At 53.1% G+C, this 17,433-nt stretch overlaps 4 protein-coding genes across 4 annotated transcripts; 3 read left to right on the forward strand and 1 right to left on the reverse strand.

Annotated features, from left to right (window-relative positions):
- Positions 1-1,607: 1,607 nt before the first annotated feature.
- J4E88_002170 (uncharacterized protein) lies at positions 1,608-3,079 on the reverse strand (the record flags this gene model as incomplete). Its single annotated transcript, XM_049395836.1, has 6 exons — positions 1,608-1,661; positions 1,754-2,314; positions 2,376-2,487; positions 2,543-2,700; positions 2,760-2,805; positions 2,862-3,079. 6 exons carry the CDS (start codon positions 3,077-3,079, stop codon positions 1,608-1,610), a joined length of 1,149 nt encoding a protein of 382 aa, XP_049258240.1.
- A 3,086-nt stretch (positions 3,080-6,165) lies between these two features.
- On the forward strand, positions 6,166-8,066 carry J4E88_002171 (uncharacterized protein; the record flags this gene model as incomplete). The annotated part of the gene is made up of 5 exons (XM_049395837.1): positions 6,166-6,256; positions 6,319-7,457; positions 7,506-7,655; positions 7,706-7,804; positions 7,854-8,066. The coding sequence occupies 5 exons, from the start codon at positions 6,166-6,168 to the stop codon at positions 8,064-8,066; spliced, it is 1,692 nt and encodes a 563-aa protein (XP_049258241.1).
- Positions 8,067-9,170: 1,104 nt separating this feature from the next.
- On the forward strand, positions 9,171-10,481 carry J4E88_002172 (uncharacterized protein; the record flags this gene model as incomplete). Its single annotated transcript, XM_049395838.1, has 3 exons — positions 9,171-9,201; positions 9,354-9,594; positions 9,668-10,481. The coding sequence occupies 3 exons, from the start codon at positions 9,171-9,173 to the stop codon at positions 10,479-10,481; spliced, it is 1,086 nt and encodes a 361-aa protein (XP_049258242.1).
- A 3,592-nt stretch (positions 10,482-14,073) lies between these two features.
- On the forward strand, positions 14,074-17,228 carry J4E88_002173 (uncharacterized protein; the record flags this gene model as incomplete). Its single annotated transcript, XM_049395839.1, has 4 exons — positions 14,074-14,100; positions 14,154-15,312; positions 15,384-17,005; positions 17,058-17,228. 4 exons carry the CDS (start codon positions 14,074-14,076, stop codon positions 17,226-17,228), a joined length of 2,979 nt encoding a protein of 992 aa, XP_049258243.1.
- Between the last annotated feature and the right edge of the window lie 205 nt (positions 17,229-17,433).

Here is a 17,433-nt window from a genome sequence, read left to right on the forward strand (position 1 = left end):
GCATGAGCAACATACTAGCTTACTTTCAGCTGGGACCTCCGTCGGGATGGACAGAGTCAGTTGTTCTGCACGCAGTGCGGATCCCATTTGCCATCGCTATTCTCTGTCTCAGCGCCTGGCTGTACCCGTCCCTTCCAGAAAACGTCCTGTTCTTCTCGATGGGCTTGGTATGTCTCGATGTTCAATTCCACATACACGGCTAACCCTGCCACGAGGCTACCTTCACAATGACAGTCTGCATCGGCTCCATCACATTCCGATTCGTGTATCCGAGCACATACAGCATAAAAGTCGATCTTGCGACTCACGTCTTAATGGGCATACTCTGGTTAGTCGACCTTCTTCTCATGTGCTTTCTGGGTTGGTACCGACAAGCCGACAAAGAGTATCTATTCAAACTATGGGTCGCGAAACTTGTCATGGGGACAATCGAGTGGTAAGTACAACTTTTTGCGCATATAGGGCTGCGCTGACATCTTACAGTGCTCTTTGGTTCTTTGAGGCGCTCGTTCTCACGCGAGACTTAATGACGCCCTCACCTGACAACGAGCCCATACAACTCCCACCACTGCCATCAGCCAGCAACTTTGATTGGCCAACATCGCCACAACAAATCGACCCGTGGTCACCAGTCTCGCCTCTCGAACCTCCTCGCTCGGGGCCGCAGCCGTTACTTCCCGAAAGCCATAATAGATACGACGATGATGCGCAGGAGTTACCGGATCCTTTCGATTTCGGCTTTTCTCGAGAAGCTTCTAGCGATAGCTCAGATCAGCATGTAGCGGATCTGGGTCCTCAGCAAGGTCCCAGTTCCGCCTGTAGTCATGGTAGAAGGGGTGCGGTTAGTCATCTTGATCCAGTGGGATCACGGTGTGTTTCACCCAAGAAGCAGCCTATTAGGAAGTAGGAGGGTCGTTGAGATAGGTATCAAGAAGTCGCGCGAGAAGGTGATTAGCAAAACAAAGGCTTGAGGTACGGAGATAAAGAAAACGTATTGATAAGGCGGAGATGTACATGGGTATCCATGAGCATAGTGACTCGCCCTCGCGTCTTTCTCCAGTCTCTTCATATATCTGCCTTAACATCACTTTACAACCCCGCAGTCCCGTCATCGTGCTCTTACTACATCGCCAGCATAACTAAAAAAGAAAGATGAACTCGCTCTGAGTCGAACAGAGGTTTCTCGCAATCCCACCGTCTCCCCAAACAACCTCGACGACATCGAGAGCAAAGCCCGATGTGTCTCACATCCACCTCAGACAAGGTGCACCTTGCTGAACGGGCAAGCCCGGATGTGATGCGAGCGCCTTACCACTGGGCCACGAGTTCTGATTGTAGTTAAGATGGGAGGATGAAGGATTTTGGAATACGTGTAGTGATGGAAGTGCCAGGGTGGGAGCAGGCAAGAGAAACATACAGCAATGAGAAGCCCTCTATTTGGGTACCGATGATCAGTACATTGAACCTATATTGAACAACAAAACCATATACATGATGGTTGCAATATGGCACCACCACGACACAACCTCATATACATCATCTCCGGTGCAAGTACCCTTTCCACATCCAATCGTAACAAACATCATATTTCCATACAAGTCGGCAATCTACTCTCTGGTCGCCTCGACTCCGGTCTGCCATACGTCCTCAAAAAGTGACCTCTGGGGAAGCAATCCTCAACCCTCTCCATACTACATCTAACCAGACTCCTAACCACATGCCCTCTGCTCACATGCCCCCTACCCACCCTCACCGTTTGAACATTCGACTTGACCCACAGCACCGGAAGCGCAACAGCAACACTAGCCTGAAGCGATTCCTCATCCGTAGCGAAACTGGGTGCGATGCTTGTCCGGAAACTGGTATGCGAGCTAGCCTTGCTCTTGCGCCAATGGTATCCGCGTCCGTTTCCACCCGAGACGTAGAATTCGTCGTCGTCAGAGTCGTCGCTGCATTGGCTCGTCAATTTCTTCGCTTTCCACCTCAAGTTCTGCGGTTCCTCGACGAGACTCTCTTCTCCGGTGAAGTTGGTGCAGAGTTTCTTGAGAGAAGGGAGGTTGACGGCGACAATGGCGAATTGCGTTTCGAGGGCGGCGATGATGATCATTTTGCCGAGAACCCAGGATGTGTCAATGGGTTCGTCAGATTGAGATCCCAATTCGAGGAGTGGAATGAGGCGGAAGGTGGCGATGATGACGGAGATGCTGCCGAAAGTGAGGACGCTGAGGACGGCGATCTTTTTGCGGAAGCTGATTTGGCAGTTCCAGAGCATGGCGATGGGGAGAAGGAGGATGTACATGTCTAGGCCGATGTTCTGTTGGGGATTAAGGTTAGTGGGGTGGTCTGCGGGGTGATGTACTATGGTTTATGCTTACCAAAAGACATGGCACCAGGAGGACGATGAGTTTGTTCATGCAGTAGGCATCGGGATGGGTGCCAGGGTGTAGGATCTCATCAAAGGGCATGCATTGGATGCAAGCTAGAAGCCTAGTCTCAGATGTCAGTTCCATGGTATTGAGAGTGAGGAAACATGAGGACATACATGTTGCATCCCCACACGATTGTGTTAAGACCAAGGCCAGCGTAGACAGCATAGCTAAACTCGGCACTCTCCCGCGCAAGCCGGAGGTAAAAGAAGAGAAAGGCGGATTTCATAACCCAATGTACGGAGTAGTAGACTATCTCCTCGACAAAGAGCCACTGAGGTGTTTGGTCAGTAAAGATGTCCTCGCTAGTATGTCTCTTGCTTTGGTGCATACCTTGACAATTTCCAGTTGTTGGAAGGTATTAAGAGCGTCCATATGTCTGCGCAAAACGGTTAGTCCTGTCTTCTCCACATAAGGTAACTATTCGGTACTTACAGCCCGCATCCCCAGTAGAGGAACATGTGCAAGACACCCTGCTGAGCGACACTGAAGATGAAAACCACCACAGCGAAGTAGTCATCCCGTCTCCATTTCCTCAGACTCTCATCGACGTAACGACTGTAAAACCTCAGAAAGGTCGAGGTGGTGCCCAGAAAGAAGGTAACGTAGGCCACGGCATAAGCCAGCGGTTGAAGATTAGTAGCCAGCGCCATAGTCGAAAGAAACTGGCGACGTGAATCAATCACGGAAAGGAGTGGAAGTTGGGCAGCTCAGCTCACACAGCATCAACCATCTCAGTAATGCATGGCTGTCGTATGTATCTTAAACACCTTGCCTCGCATCACTCATGCTCTGCTTTTTCCCTGCATATACGTCGAAACTGGCCTGCCGTCTAGCCTCCTCGCCGAGTGTCATCGTTAGGAGTACATTCTCACGGACGTGTCACTGTCAGGGTGAGTTCACGACACAAGTCGTAGTTGACTTTGGTCGACATAAGCAAGGCGGCTGTTTCGGTGTGGCTGTTGGGCGAGTACCGACTTCGAGGCGTCAGTAGTGCTTGCTTTTGCGCTCGAGAAGACCCGTAGACTATACTACCGCGCCGCATACGTGAGATGCGGAGCTCCGACCCACACTCCACGTTTTTCGCCTCGCTCTCGTGATCGCCGAAAGCTTGAGGCTCAATGTCCGATCCGATCAAAGCTATATACGGATAGCGAGACTGTACGTATTCCAAAGAGAGACGTTACAACGTGTTGATCGGCTATAATGTCTTCAATACTTCGGACCAGTCTTTCCATCTGTTCGAGAGAGCATTGAACCGAATGTATGTGTAGCTATTCCTGTCAAAAGTCAATCAAAGGAGGTCTCTGATCTCTCGCCCATTGTCTTTGCCAAGATGCTCTATTGCTTATGCCAGATCTTGTAACGATTATGCAGTTGGGATTAGAAATGCTGAGCCGAACAAGCAACATAAGATCAGCAACGTGCGCTATGCAGAAACAGCCGCCATGCCCACTTTTCCTTCCGAAACACCAATGGGCTGATGTTTTGGCTCCGATCCCCAAAACTCCGAAGCTCTTTTGGGTTGAGATGGAGAAAATCGTCTTCTCAAATAGCTAAAACAGAAAACAAAATAGTCGTGATTGGTGCGCGAAAGCATAGCGTTGCTGGCTGCCGCCGCTAGAGCCTCTTCTGGAAACTGCTAGACTGAGTTGATCTGCTACGGAAGCTATATGGAGTCGATGCGTCCGCTATGTGAAGCTGCCCAAAGCATGCTCACAGTCGTGGGTTCGACCATGCGAAACAATATCCAGACGCATATATCATCGGATGCCGATACCGACATAGGGCTCCTGGGTAGCTGTGCTGAAGGCTATGCACACCACCGAAGTCGCATGCATCTCTAACCGGTTCTATCCCACACCGAACAACGAGCGAGTTATACTGGAGGTTATGCACAGCCAGAGGAATGATGCGACAGAGGCTTCTGCCATAGCGACGAGCGACATGACCACCAGTCACGACGGCGAGCCAGAGTACAGAACATACAGTAAATGACACAGACAACGTCTACCAGTACCTCAGGCGGCTGAAGCAGAGAAAATGACAATGGAGAATTGTAAGAAATCAACGTCGACCTTCTCAGTAGGGAGGAGGCTTGACATTTTTGCGGGGGCATACTGACCGGTCACGCGTATGCCGACCTTGTGCGCTATGTGAGAGATCAGGAACAACGCCGCTGTTTAGGACGCACTTCGAGAACTGTCGTACAGTGACGAGAACGTGTACTCTGGCCACTTGGCTGTGCGACTGGGGCGTGTCTCAAGTACGAGAGACAGATTAGCGTTCAACGGTCGGTTGATCCTCCGCTCGTATTCTCCGGATCTTGTGAGCGTAGATCGCCTCACCCGCGTCGTTCGGCGTGGGCGCGCATTGCGGGGAGCCTCTTGCGTCGAGGCATATAGCACACCACCACAGCGGGGGAGGCGGATAGCGTGCAGACGCAAACCATTGACGTCGGCCTCATGACCTCGTGACCTTTGCGGACATGGATGCCCATCGCATGAAACTGCAAGATCGGCACGGCGACGGGCCGTCCTGCACAGCGCTTGCCACTGTGGAACACGACAGGCTCTGACATGTGACAGCAAGAACAACGACTCCAGCGCTGCAGTGTCTGCGACGACGAGGAACATGACGAGTGTGTTGAGAGTCGGCTGGTAAGTGCTGCGCGTCGCTGGAAGGATAATGCCGGTGCACCAATATTGGACCAGCATCTGGCGGCAGAAGCGCATCGGGTCTTACGGCTGATGTGAGTTGTGATAGGTTGGCGCGACGTCGCTTCCCCGTACCATGGCAAGATGGCGCCTAACCGTGAGTCAACTGCAAATGCGGCCGCACGAACGGTCGCCTGGTCTGGGAATGGGTCGCTCTTGAAGGTTCGCGAAGACGAGATTATGCAGGGCCCGAAAGCGTATTTCTCTCGGGCCTAGAGGCAATCGAGCATGGAGGTGTTGGCTGCGGACTATGGCTAATGTGCCCTGGGGCAAGATGCTTGGCTGTCATTTCCCTGTGTGACACGCCGCGTCCGCGATGGGGTCGCGGGCGTGATTGGATAGATGAATGATGAATAGTCCTGCCCTTGGAGATGTGCAGCGTGGAGTGTAGGTATTGTATATGGGCCTGGCCATGTTGCTGCTAGGGCGATTGGAGCTAGGGGCGAGGTGTGGTTATTGGGGGTCCCCCATAAAGAGGGCCCCTGTCACGCCCAAGTGTGCCGTCTTGCACAGCCCCGATACTGCTATCCAGACGACTGTCGCCGTGAGCGCATTGTATTCATCGAGCAGCAGCAGAGCCGCATCGCAAACACAGGCGCAGTCGCGTCAAGACAGAGTGAGAAAACCGTGCCGCTGCAGTGAACTGGCAGTTGTTGTGGAGCTTTGGCGCTGATGACGGTGAAAGACGGCGTCTCATTTCCGTCCGCGTTAGCGAACCAGCCTCATCCCAAGCAGCGCATCCAAGCTTCGCTCCCCGTCGCCCTCGCTCCTTCCCTCGGACTCCCTCGACGATAGCGACTGCCCCAGCTGCGAGAACCGGCGACCGCTCCTTCCATCTCGCGCATCAATCTGAGCAATCGCGACCGGGTCACGCCATTGCCAGCCAGTCTGCCAGCCACCGCTCCCACCCACGAGCGAGTTCCACCACGCGACGACCCAGGGCGCCCTCAGTCCCGCCTCGAGCCTATCACTACGCCCTCGACACCTGCGCGCTGCCTGTCTGACATACTCGACGCGCAGCCATGAGCACCGAGCCCACGCAGCTCTCTGCTGATGCAACCCGCATGTCTAGCGAGAAGGCAGTAGGGCCGTCGGAGCACGCCAACGGCACCGGTATGTTTGTCGCTTACCACCACATTAACGTCCTCGAATACTTGATTACTAACACGCTGCAGCTGCCATGCAAAGCGCCATTGCCACCAACTCCTTCGCTCCAGGCCAATCCTCGTCGCAAGGCCCCTCGACTGCAGCTGCTGAAGGTGACTCGACCCAGAAGCGTTCCCTCTTGAACGTCCCGCGATCCGGTTCGCAGTCCAACGAGACTCCCAACACCGGCCTCAGCGGCGCAACCGCAGCAGACGCTGAGAGCATTGGGCGAGGCTCCAAGCATTCCAAACGAAGCTTCATGGGCAAACGACGCGCAGGCAGCACGGCGAGCAGCAAGCGCTCCCACCCGCGCGCAGCCCCCTCCGAGAAGAACGAGCAAGTGCCCCCAATGCCTGCCACGGCCAACCGTCCAGCATCAACACGGAGCAAGACCAAGAAGTCTGGCGGCCTGTTGTCTTGTCTGCCCTGCTTCGCTCCCAAGGAGTCCCGCACAACCGACGATGCTACACCTTTGGAGAATGTCAAGCAGGCCCAGAAGGTGCCCGCTGGACGCACTTCCCAGTCAACACCCATCAAGAAACAGGAACCCACTGTTGCCGAATCGAGTAACACTGACTCGAAAGACCCACTTGATGAGAAGACGGGAAACGACACATTAGGTTCAGGTCTCGCCGACAAGCCCAGCCATGGTGACGGCACAACCGAGCAGGCGTCAGTCGGAGACCAACCCCAGGTCGTGACAAGAAGCCCATCCCAGAAGCAGCCAACAGACACAGTTTCCCCGCCCCAGCCCGGCACCCTGCAGACTGGTCACCCCCAGATAAGCATCACAAACCCTACGCCCACCGCTACTCCGGTACTTCCTCGGCCGTCAGCAGAGCAAGAGCGCATAATACAGGATCAGACCGAGGAGCAGAAGCAGATCGACAACGACATTGAGATGAAAGATGTGCCGCTATCGACCAATGATGTTCATCAAGAGGGAGAGGAGACAAGCGCAGAGGCCGAGGCTGAGCACCCCAAGGTCGATCTTCCTCCACCACCCCCGCTGGCAGAGAGACAGGTCGCTGTTCAGCACCAGACCGCAGACGTTGCAGAGGCGGCAGAGCAACAGAAGTACCTTTTGGGACCCATCGCACCCAGGTTCCAAGGAAAGAAGTGTCTGGTACTCGACCTGGATGAGACTTTAGTCCACAGCAGCTTTAAGGTACGTTCCACTGCCGCTGTATTTGCTTCGATTTGCTAACGCAGCCAGATTCTGCACCAAGCCGACTTCACCATCCCTGTCGAGATTGAAGGCCAATACCACAACGTGTATGTCATCAAGCGACCAGGCGTCGACCAGTTTATGAAGAGGGTTGGCGAGCTCTACGAGGTCGTCGTGTTCACCGCGTCCGTCTCAAAGGTAAGCACACGATGGACTCACAAATACATGCTTCATACTGACGATACTAGTACGGTGACCCCCTTCTCGACCAACTTGACATCCACGGCGTTGTTCACCACCGGCTATTCCGCGAAAGTTGCTACAACCACCAGGGCAACTACGTCAAGGTATGATTGCCAATGTTGTCTCCGCTTGCTCAATGCTAACCTATCACAGGATCTTTCACAGATCGGCCGCGACCTCAAAGATACCATCATCATCGATAACTCGCCCACATCGTACATCTTCCACCCGCAACACGCCGTCCCCATCAGTAGCTGGTTCTCTGACGCACACGACAACGAGCTCCTCGACCTGATACCTGTACTTGAGGATCTTGCCGGCCAGCAGGTCAGCGATGTCAGTCTGGTGCTTGATGTTGCTTTATAAGCATGAATTGAGACGACAGTGATGAGTGAACACTTGCGCATGCCCTTTTTCACCGCGCCGACATAATCACTTTTCTTCGAGGTGAAGCTGTAGGAGCACTGCTCTTGCGGCTTCCAACTTGTACTTTGTAATCAGTTGTAATCTGCATCGAGAGGCGGTCTGGAGGGGGCAGATGCGAGACTAGCGGTTCAAGAGCGTCTTGCAGGTTCAGACTGCATGTTTGACTTTCAGTGCCGCGAGCATGGCTTCGGCGCAATGTGCTTCGATACCCACCCCCACCAGCGCCCGCGCTGCAACGAGTCACATTCCTCTTTTACGCAACAAAACAGGAGGATCACGGCGCAGAATGGAGTCGATTTGGCTTGTGGAGCCGCGAAAATAAGCAGTAATATTGGCACATACCCCCTTTCTACATATGCGGCGCGTGAGCCCTTCGGGGTTGCGTTGCAGTACTATCAATACCATTTCCTTTGTACAGTATGCTTTGTTGTTGGTTTGCATTGCTGGCTGGGACATGCATCGTCTATTCATCCCACGACTGGAGCGTGTATTGGTGGTGCTCGTTTGACTTGGTTTGCTCTTCCCTCATGTACGTCCACAGGTGTGTTTTCACAGTTTGGCAGGAGCGAACGGCGCCTGTAGGCACCGTCGAATGCTAGGCAGGTAGTTTCTAGATAGTCAATACTACTCCAACAGCCAGGCCACAATCTAGAATCTTACTAGATGCTCTAGAAGTGTCGTACCATAAAGACTTCCTCCTGTCTGCACTGTCACATGCACCCATGACGTTCACTAACCAACAGAACGATGGTCTTGGCATTCACATGTCGAAAATACATGACTCGCGTGACCAAAAGTGCCCCAGACTCAGCCCGCATTACGTCTTTGCCACGTTGGACCCTTCCATTGTAAGAAGCTTATCCAGCCGTTACCTGCACCGCTGCCCCTCAATTCTTTGCTTCGTTACAATAGCCTCGCTGTGTGAAAGTGCCCAATTCTGCCAAGGCACATTTCGCTCGCGTTTACCGCAAATCGGCCTCGCCTTACATGGCTCGGTGACAATACGCCCACATCTGCATCTTCCTTTGCTAGACATCACTCGTCATGGAGAGATACAGTCAATTCCGCGACAAAGGTACGTTTGAGTAATCCCTCCGCGATTGCGCCAGAGTGCCACCGGTTCTCAAGCCCCATTACTACACGTCGCCGTTTCCCGCCAGCGACATGTACCCACTACCTGTCGTTCGCAACACAAAAGCAAGTCCATAGCTAACAGTGCATCTGCAGGTACGGCTATAGCGCCATTCCTTCCTGTCCCTCCCCCACCGGTCGGCATTATCTGGCAGCCGCTATACTTCTTCCTCTTCTGCGTGCGCGCACCCTTCTTCGTCGCCTTCTCACTATTATACTTCTGCATTCTCGAATGGATTTCCGTGGGTAGGAGATTGAAGTATGGGGTGCTGTGGCTGATGCTGGGCATCCCTGGCGTGTGGTGGGTGGACTTGCAGGTTGACGGTGTCAAGAGAGGGTATGTCAAATTATTCACAACGATTGGAATCTGGAGGCTCAATGCGACGAACCATTGCTAACACATCACACAGACAGCTACATTCTGCGAAAGACAACCTCCCCAAAGCCGGCACAATCATCGCGTCCTCCTTCACGTCACCGCTCGACCCGCTCTACCTCGCCGGCATCTTCCAGCCCATCTTCACGCGCTCATACCCCCACCACCGAAAAGTCGAACGCATAACCCTCTTCCGCGCGATAGTACACGCGTTCTCCCCGCCCGCCCTCTCTCCACCAGACGCCTCAAAGCTCGTCTCCCTCCAACAACTCACCGACGAGAACCCAAGCAGGATAATCTGCGTATTCCCCGAAACAACCACGACAAACGGCAGGGGCATCCTCCCACTATGCCCCAGCCTGCTGAGCGCAGACGGCAAGACCAAGATCTACCCCGTAAACCTCCGCTACACACCCCAGGACGTCACAACTCCCGTTCCCGGCGGCTACCCCTCCTGGTTCTGGGGCCTCCTCAGCAAACCGTCCCACCAAATGCGCGTCCGCATCGCTTCGCGCGTATACAACAGTAGCAATCAGGACTCACCTTCCCGCTCTACATCGGGTTCGAAACAGAACTCTGTCAAGGCGTCGGGCTACGATGCGAATATCTTCGATCAACCAGACTTTAGGAACGGGTTCAGTGGCAAGCATGGTGAGGCGGGTGATGGCATGGATGTCGATGTTGGTGGTCAGGCCAATGGCGATGACGGCGTTGTGAGTGAGAAGGAACAACAGGTCCTTGAGAGGGTTGCGGAGGATTTGGCGAGGTTGGGCAGGGTCAAAAGGGTTGGATTGGGGGTGGAGGAGAAGGTGGAGTTTTTGAAGGTTTGGGGGAGGAGGAAACGGTAGACGAGGGTATGGGATGAGAGGTAGAGAAGGTGGCGGAGGAAAGAGAAAGATAGTTCGATGTAGAACGATGAGTAGGCCATGGCTTTGTGCCTCTTTTGTAGCACTGCATTTCTAGTTGCGAGCGCATTATCTGAATATATACCTTCAGAGTTAGTACGCCTCATGCTCCAGTCGCGTCCTTGGCTTCTTCCCTGCGATGTGATATCTATTCAGATGTAGTCAATAATTCGGGCCTCAGCGTAAAGTGAAAAAGGGCATCTACAAATGATTCTTTAGCCAGCTTGGCGCAGTTAGTCTACTCTCTTTTGATGTTGGTTCAAGCCAATATTTGGGGTCGTTCCGTGTGGCATCTTGGGCACCTATACTCTAGTCCGATGCTCTTGAAAGAAAAACGTTTGGATTACTACTAGGGAAACTGTATGCAATGGGAACGCCGAACTCATAGCTCATGTCCTGTATTTCTCAAATTCTGCCTTTCCTATCTTTCCGCGATTGTTGCTCATCGTCGATAACGTTGCAAGTATGCTGGTCGCTGAGATTCCCGCTGGCTTGTTTTCGAATCGGAACAGTTCTGACAGAAGTTGAGAGGTTTCGAAACATCTCAAGCCGTGATGTGTGATGTAATCAAACGATCTCCACGTCTTCAAATGGGCGTTCCATGAATGGGAGCAATGCGCCGACTTGCGTAGTTCGAAATAGGCCGGCTCGAATGTATCTGGTGCCGCCGTCAATAGGATGTATGAGCATCCCGTGCGCATTACGGTTGCTTGGTATTTCGCAGGCCCGAACGCTCTCTTCGGTCATCTCGCCGGCTTCGTCGAACTGTAATGTACGCGACGATTCTTCCCTGCCACCCCAGTTTTTTTCCGCTAGGTACGAGGATATCCGCCCGTAATCGCTTCCAAGTAGCAAGAGGGAGACACCTGGATCATCCAGCTCTATATCTTCCAAGTGCCATCTCCAATCCACCTCACATTCGGCCACGTAGGAGCCATACGACAGTGTTAGCTCCCATGAATCAGGGTACTCGTCATCACCCACCAGCCTCCAAGTTTGATCCGGCTTGATGATCTTGCCAACAATGCGAAGTCTGCTGCCTGTGAGTCGCCCATAAGGATTGGCACTGGCACCTTCAGATGCACATGTAGCTTCCAGGTGATGACACTCAGAGCGGAAGTCTACGGTCGTATAGTCGGGCGATTGTGGGTTTTCCGACCTTGTAGGATTGAACTCTTTGAACAGAATGTAGCAACAATGCGTCCAGCTCCACGAAGGGCCGATATATGTAGCAGGTATTTCGGCTATTGATCGTACGAACAGTTGCTGTTTGGTAACATCATCCCATTGGAAGGCCCACCAAAACAATTCTTCAAGTAGTGCCTCCTTCCATAGCCCTGCGACGTAGGTCCATTTAGTTGCTTCGGCCATGAGCTTCGCCAGTCCTGCTATCGCCGGAAAGCGATCTTTAGACTTGGTGCTCTTGCGATCAACATAAGAGAGTAGAAGTTTGTGCCAATCCCTGAGAATGTTCCTGTCGAGGTCCCCTTGCTTATACCGCTGCAGCTGATAAGAGAAGAGTGACACAGGATCCGATGGAACAGGCTCCATCTCGGTGATGCTTCGTGTTGGGCATGAGAAATGGACTCGGCGAGCCCCAAAGTAAAGTAGCCTTTGTGACAACTCTTCTTCTTGTAGCGTCCAAGCGCGGAGGGACCATGTGCCAGATTTCAGGTCTTTGTCACGCTGGGTGATGGCGAAGCCTCCTCCCGGTCCCCGGCGCTCATGGCGTTCAGGGCGCAGGTTAAGATGGCCGTTTATATTGGGATGCAACGAAGACTGAAAGGCGACGCTGACTGGCGCGGCAGGTCGATCAAGAAAGCTATCCAGACAAGAGGAAGTTGATATAGCGCAGATTGTGACAAAAGCATTCGCATAAACGGACCCCATGCGCTCAGCTTCATGTGTCCAGTCTTCAATGTCATCTTGAACAATGCAAAGCGCATCAATCCAGATATATCTAATCAACAAGGCTCTTGCTGTCTTGACCATATCTTGCATGACGGGTGTCATCTCGTCGAAGAGGATACCGTCGAGATGCTGCGACAAGACCACAGTTGTAGTGGTAAGCTGTCGAGCAGCTTGTTCTTCTGTACCCCAGCAATAGCTAAGTGCGGCATAACGGCTTGGTGGCTGTAATTGCGTATTCGAGGATTCTATCAGGCGGATGCGTCCTCCTTGGTCACTGTCCCCAAGGTCGATGAGACGGGTTGGCAGGAAGTTAGGTGCTGAGGCTGAACCGCACTCAGCGTGACATTGATTCAGCATTCCTCTCATCCAAGCGACATTTTCCTCGCACAACGTTTGAGTCCATGGAGCGAGTTCTGTTCTGAGCCATCTCTGGCAATCACCTGGTACAATCAGACAGAAATTTCAGTAGATCGGAACGACTATCACCTTCTTTGCAGTCGACTTCGAAGGTACCTGGTGTACAGACATAGTAGTTGCCCGGCCCATCATCTCCCACTTGCATATGCGCGTTGAGGGTGCAAACCCCCCGTTCAGGAGCTGCAAAGAATTTCCAGCTATAACTCAGGCTGAACGTAACTCGAGCAGGTTTGACGAAGTCTTGTCCAAGCACGGTATTGCGTAACATGGCGCAGAACGCACATCCTTCTTCAGCCGTAGCTCTCAAGTAAGGCAAGTCCGGGAAAAGGTCGCAGTGTATGTAGTTTAATCGCTGCTGGAAAAATCTGCAGCTGGGATCGCAACTCGAAGTACTTTCTCCATCGTCCTTCTGAGCCTCGTGAATAGCTAGTTCTCTGTCGTCGATGCGCAAGACGGAGCATTTCTCGCAAAGCGTCGACTCCTCGGCGTTGAATGTATGCTCCGTGGCGGCCATTAGGATGACGTCAGTACAAGCAACTCATGAAGAGCGCGAAAAAGATATGTTCAGGGCATTTTTTCGAGATGTAACGAGGTAGGGAGGGGGTTGAAGAGGCGAGACATTCCGACCCCCAGGCTGACGATAAGCAGAGAAGCCTAACTTTGAGCGCGGGGTCGCAAGCCATCACATACGCAGCCACAACCGAACAGCTTTAAGCAAGTCACAACGTATTTCTGCGCTGCTATCGACGCATCGCTCTCGGATGAAGAAGGATGCAGCCATTGTTCGATTCGGAGTCGAACTGAACCTTTACCCTACAGTAACGTCTGCTTGCTAACATCTGGTCGTTGATATCGTGCCGTATTCGGCTAATCTGGATCGAGCCGACGTCGGGAAGGCTACATTCAACCGTAATTCGCATTCCAAGGCTGGCGTAATTGACGCTGGTAATGACCTAGTGCAGGACGCTCAAGTTGTCGAGATGCAGGTGGGCGTTGCTCTCGCTGCGTCGGCTAACCGAAACTAGCATGCGATGACAGGGATCGCGCCTTCCTCTGTTTACCGTCCGAGCGCAGGCCCAAACAATCGATATCCGACATCCGCAACACCAACGTCAACGACAACGACGACGCGCTTGTGCTTTTGGCCGCGCCGGGGTATGCTTTACTGTTATCTTTCCCTTCGCTAGACGTGGGTACATACGATTTAATGATGGACACTGCCAACGAGAACACTGTACGTATCCCCATCCCTTGCCCGGCTCGAGTCTAATCTCACGACCATTGTAGGGTATCGCGAAGCGCTCGGGCATCAAACCGCCGTCTACCTTCTCCCACATCACCTCGCCGCCTCCTAAAGCCCTGGGCGAATTGCACGAAGCCGGCGCGAACGCACGCAGTGGAATGCCGATACCCACGGCCAAACACAAGCCCTCCGGCTGTAAACTGCCCCTCTTCATACCAGTCGCACCGGACAGGTCGCTGACTCTTCCAGTACCCGAGCCTGCATTCAAGCAACGGAAGACGCTTGCAGAGCAAGCCGGCGAGCCGATTTCTCGAAGAATACCCCCGCCGCCCAAGACGTCGAATGGCATCAAAGGTACACTGGCGCGTGGACTCGCAGCGTCCACGTCGCGCGCTACTTCGAAACCGACAGCGAGACACCCCGCCGCCTCCACGCTCAGTGGCAGTGTTGGTGGAGCTCCCAAGACTACCGGGGCTGCGAGGCCAAAGTCAGCCTACGGCCACGGAAGCCATATTCGGAGCAAGTCCTACCAGCAAGGGCCGCGTCCGGCGACAGCAATGCTGAGCAGAGATGACGATGACGACAGTGAGCAAGCAGAGCGCAAAGGTGTGCAACCATTTCTTATGTCTACGAACCCCTACCCCAGTGCAAGAGTGCCTGGTGGCATGCTTCCTCAATTGAAGAAGCGCACAGCCTCCCTCAGTGTATCCGAACAGAGAATCGCTCGTGTGTCAGGTCCGCGAGCAGTCTCATCTCCTTCCCACTTCCGCCCCGTCACTCCGGTCATCGAAGAACCCGCCGACACCGACTGCGACGACATCTGCACCGCGGTTGGCGCGCTCACATTGGGCGCGGCCAAGGCAGACGTGCGTGGCAGTCCAGTCGGATGTGGTATGACTTCTGACAACGGGACGAATCCATTCCTGAAGCCAAAGAAACCCCAGTCCCATCTTCCCCAGCCTACACCTACTCCTATTCGGCAGCAGCAGGTAGACCCGTCACCGTTTCGACCTCCATCTACGCCGCGCAGATCAGCACAAGCACCCTTTCTGAATCGCTTCACTAACGATCGCTGCCCAGACTTTTACAACGACCGCATGGAGGCTATGGAACGCGATTTCCGCATGTTCAAGGAGAAGATGGAAACAGACGTGCGACAGGCTACTGACTACAAGGAGTCGATCCAACAACTTCAAAGTCGCGGTATGTTACGAAATCTGCTTTTCAGTCTCGACTCCAGTCAAATACACACATGCTAACGCCGTTTCCGATAGTCACGGAACTCGAGGCCATCCGCGCGCGCCTAGAGATAGTCAACAAAGGCTTAGAGTCCGAGCTCGACGATACGCGAAGTTGCTTCAAGTCAGTCAAGATGGAACTCGAGATGATGCAACAGAAACACACATACGAAGTCGACGATGTACGGCGAAAACTACGCAACGAAGTCGAGGACTTGGAGTCGCAGCATCGGAAGGACACCGACCGAATGCAGAGGGAACGAGATGAGGCAGAAAGGAAGATGCGCAGCGAATTTGACGAACGGATCGACAAGCTGCTGAAAGAACACAACGAGGAATTAGCTGGCTTACGGAAGAAGCTGGACGCCGACACCGAGTCGGAGCGAAGCAGGCGCGCACAAGAAGCACAAAAGATCGAGGAGGAGTATGGTTCAAAACTCCGAGCGGCGGCTATGGAAGCAGACACGAAACACCGCGAAGCGCAACTTGTCCAGGGCGAGCTCACCAACGTCAAATCCGAACTCGATCGTGAGAGGATGCTCAAGAATGGCCTCCAAGCACAACTTACAGAATCGACTACCAACAACCTCACACTGGATGCGGCAAACAAGGCAATGATGGAGAAGATTAAATTCCTTGAGTCAGACAGCCAGCAGCAAGCAAACTCCTTCAACGAACTTCACAAGCGAATGGACGATGCCATTGAGGCTGCGAAAAGAGCAGAGGACAAACTTCGTCAAGAGGAAACACTACGACGGAAGCTTTTCAACCAAGTGCAGGAACTTAAGGGCAACATCAGAGTTATGTGTCGTGTGAGGCCAACCCATGACACAGAACGCAACCCGGCGCAAATCTCGTTTCCTGACACCGATACCGACAGCAAAGAAGTGGCAGTTCTCGGTCCAAGCAAGCAAAGTGCGACTGGCAAAGATATCACCTCCGCCTATGCCTACTCTTTCGATCGTGTGTTTGGTCCAGCCTCGCAGAACAGCGAAGTTTTCGAGGAGATCAGTCAGCTTGTGCAAAGCGCTCTTGATGGCTACAACGTCTGCATTTTCTGCTACGGTCAAACAGGAGCCGGAAAGACATTCACCATGTCATCGGCTGACGGCATGATCCCTCGTGCAACAGCTCAGATCTGGAACGAAGCGCAGCGATTGCAAGAGAAGGGCTGGACATACAACATGGAAGGTTCTTTCCTGGAAGTCTACAACGAGACATACAACGACTTGCTTGGCCGCTCAGAGGATCTAGATAAGAAGAAGGTAGAGGTGCGACACGATGCGGCGAAAAAGCAAACGATCCTTGAGAACGCTGTCAGTGTCAAGCTTGACGGTCCGAAGAGTGTTGAGGAGATTTTGATGACTGCCGACAAGAACAGGACGGTAGCAGCTACCAAGGCCAACATGCGTTCCAGCCGAAGTCACTCTGTTTTCATCCTGAAACTCGTCGGAACCAACGAGATCACCGGTGAGAGGAGCGAAGGCACACTGAACTTGGTCGATCTTGCCGGATCTGAGCGACTCGAGCACTCCAAGGCTGAGGGTGCGCGTCTCAAGGAGACGCAAAATATCAACAAGAGTTTGAGCTGTTTGGGCGACGTTATCAACGCTCTTGGGTCAAAGGAGGGTACACACGTACCGTACAGGAACTCCAAGGTATGTTACACAGCGCTGATGTCGAGTGACTCACACACTAACATCTACACAGCTCACATACCTCCTCCAATACTCGCTCGGTGGCAACTCGAAAACGCTCATGTTCGTCATGGTCAGCCCGCTACAAGCACATCTCCAAGAGACGATTACGAGTCTCAAATTCGCAACGAAGGTACACAACACGCACATCGGAACAGCAAAGAAGCAGACCAAGACATCGTAGACATGGTGGTCAAGATGTGGATTGGCTTTGGGCCTTGTGGCTCGCGCATGTCGCAGAGTCGGGCGTTTGGTTGTTTTGGCTAGGAAACGAGGTGTTTGCGTATATATCCTCTTTTGTGTTCCCAAGCAACGGACCTTTGAAGTGTTCGAGGTCAGCATTTCTTTGCTTGGTATATATAGCCATGGGTGTTTCTGGAGTCCAGGTA

This window comes from Alternaria novae-zelandiae, assembly GCF_023758075.1.
Source record: "Alternaria novae-zelandiae strain BMP 2774 chromosome Unknown scaffold_3, whole genome shotgun sequence".
NCBI classification, from domain to species: domain Eukaryota; kingdom Fungi; phylum Ascomycota; class Dothideomycetes; order Pleosporales; family Pleosporaceae; genus Alternaria; species Alternaria novae-zelandiae.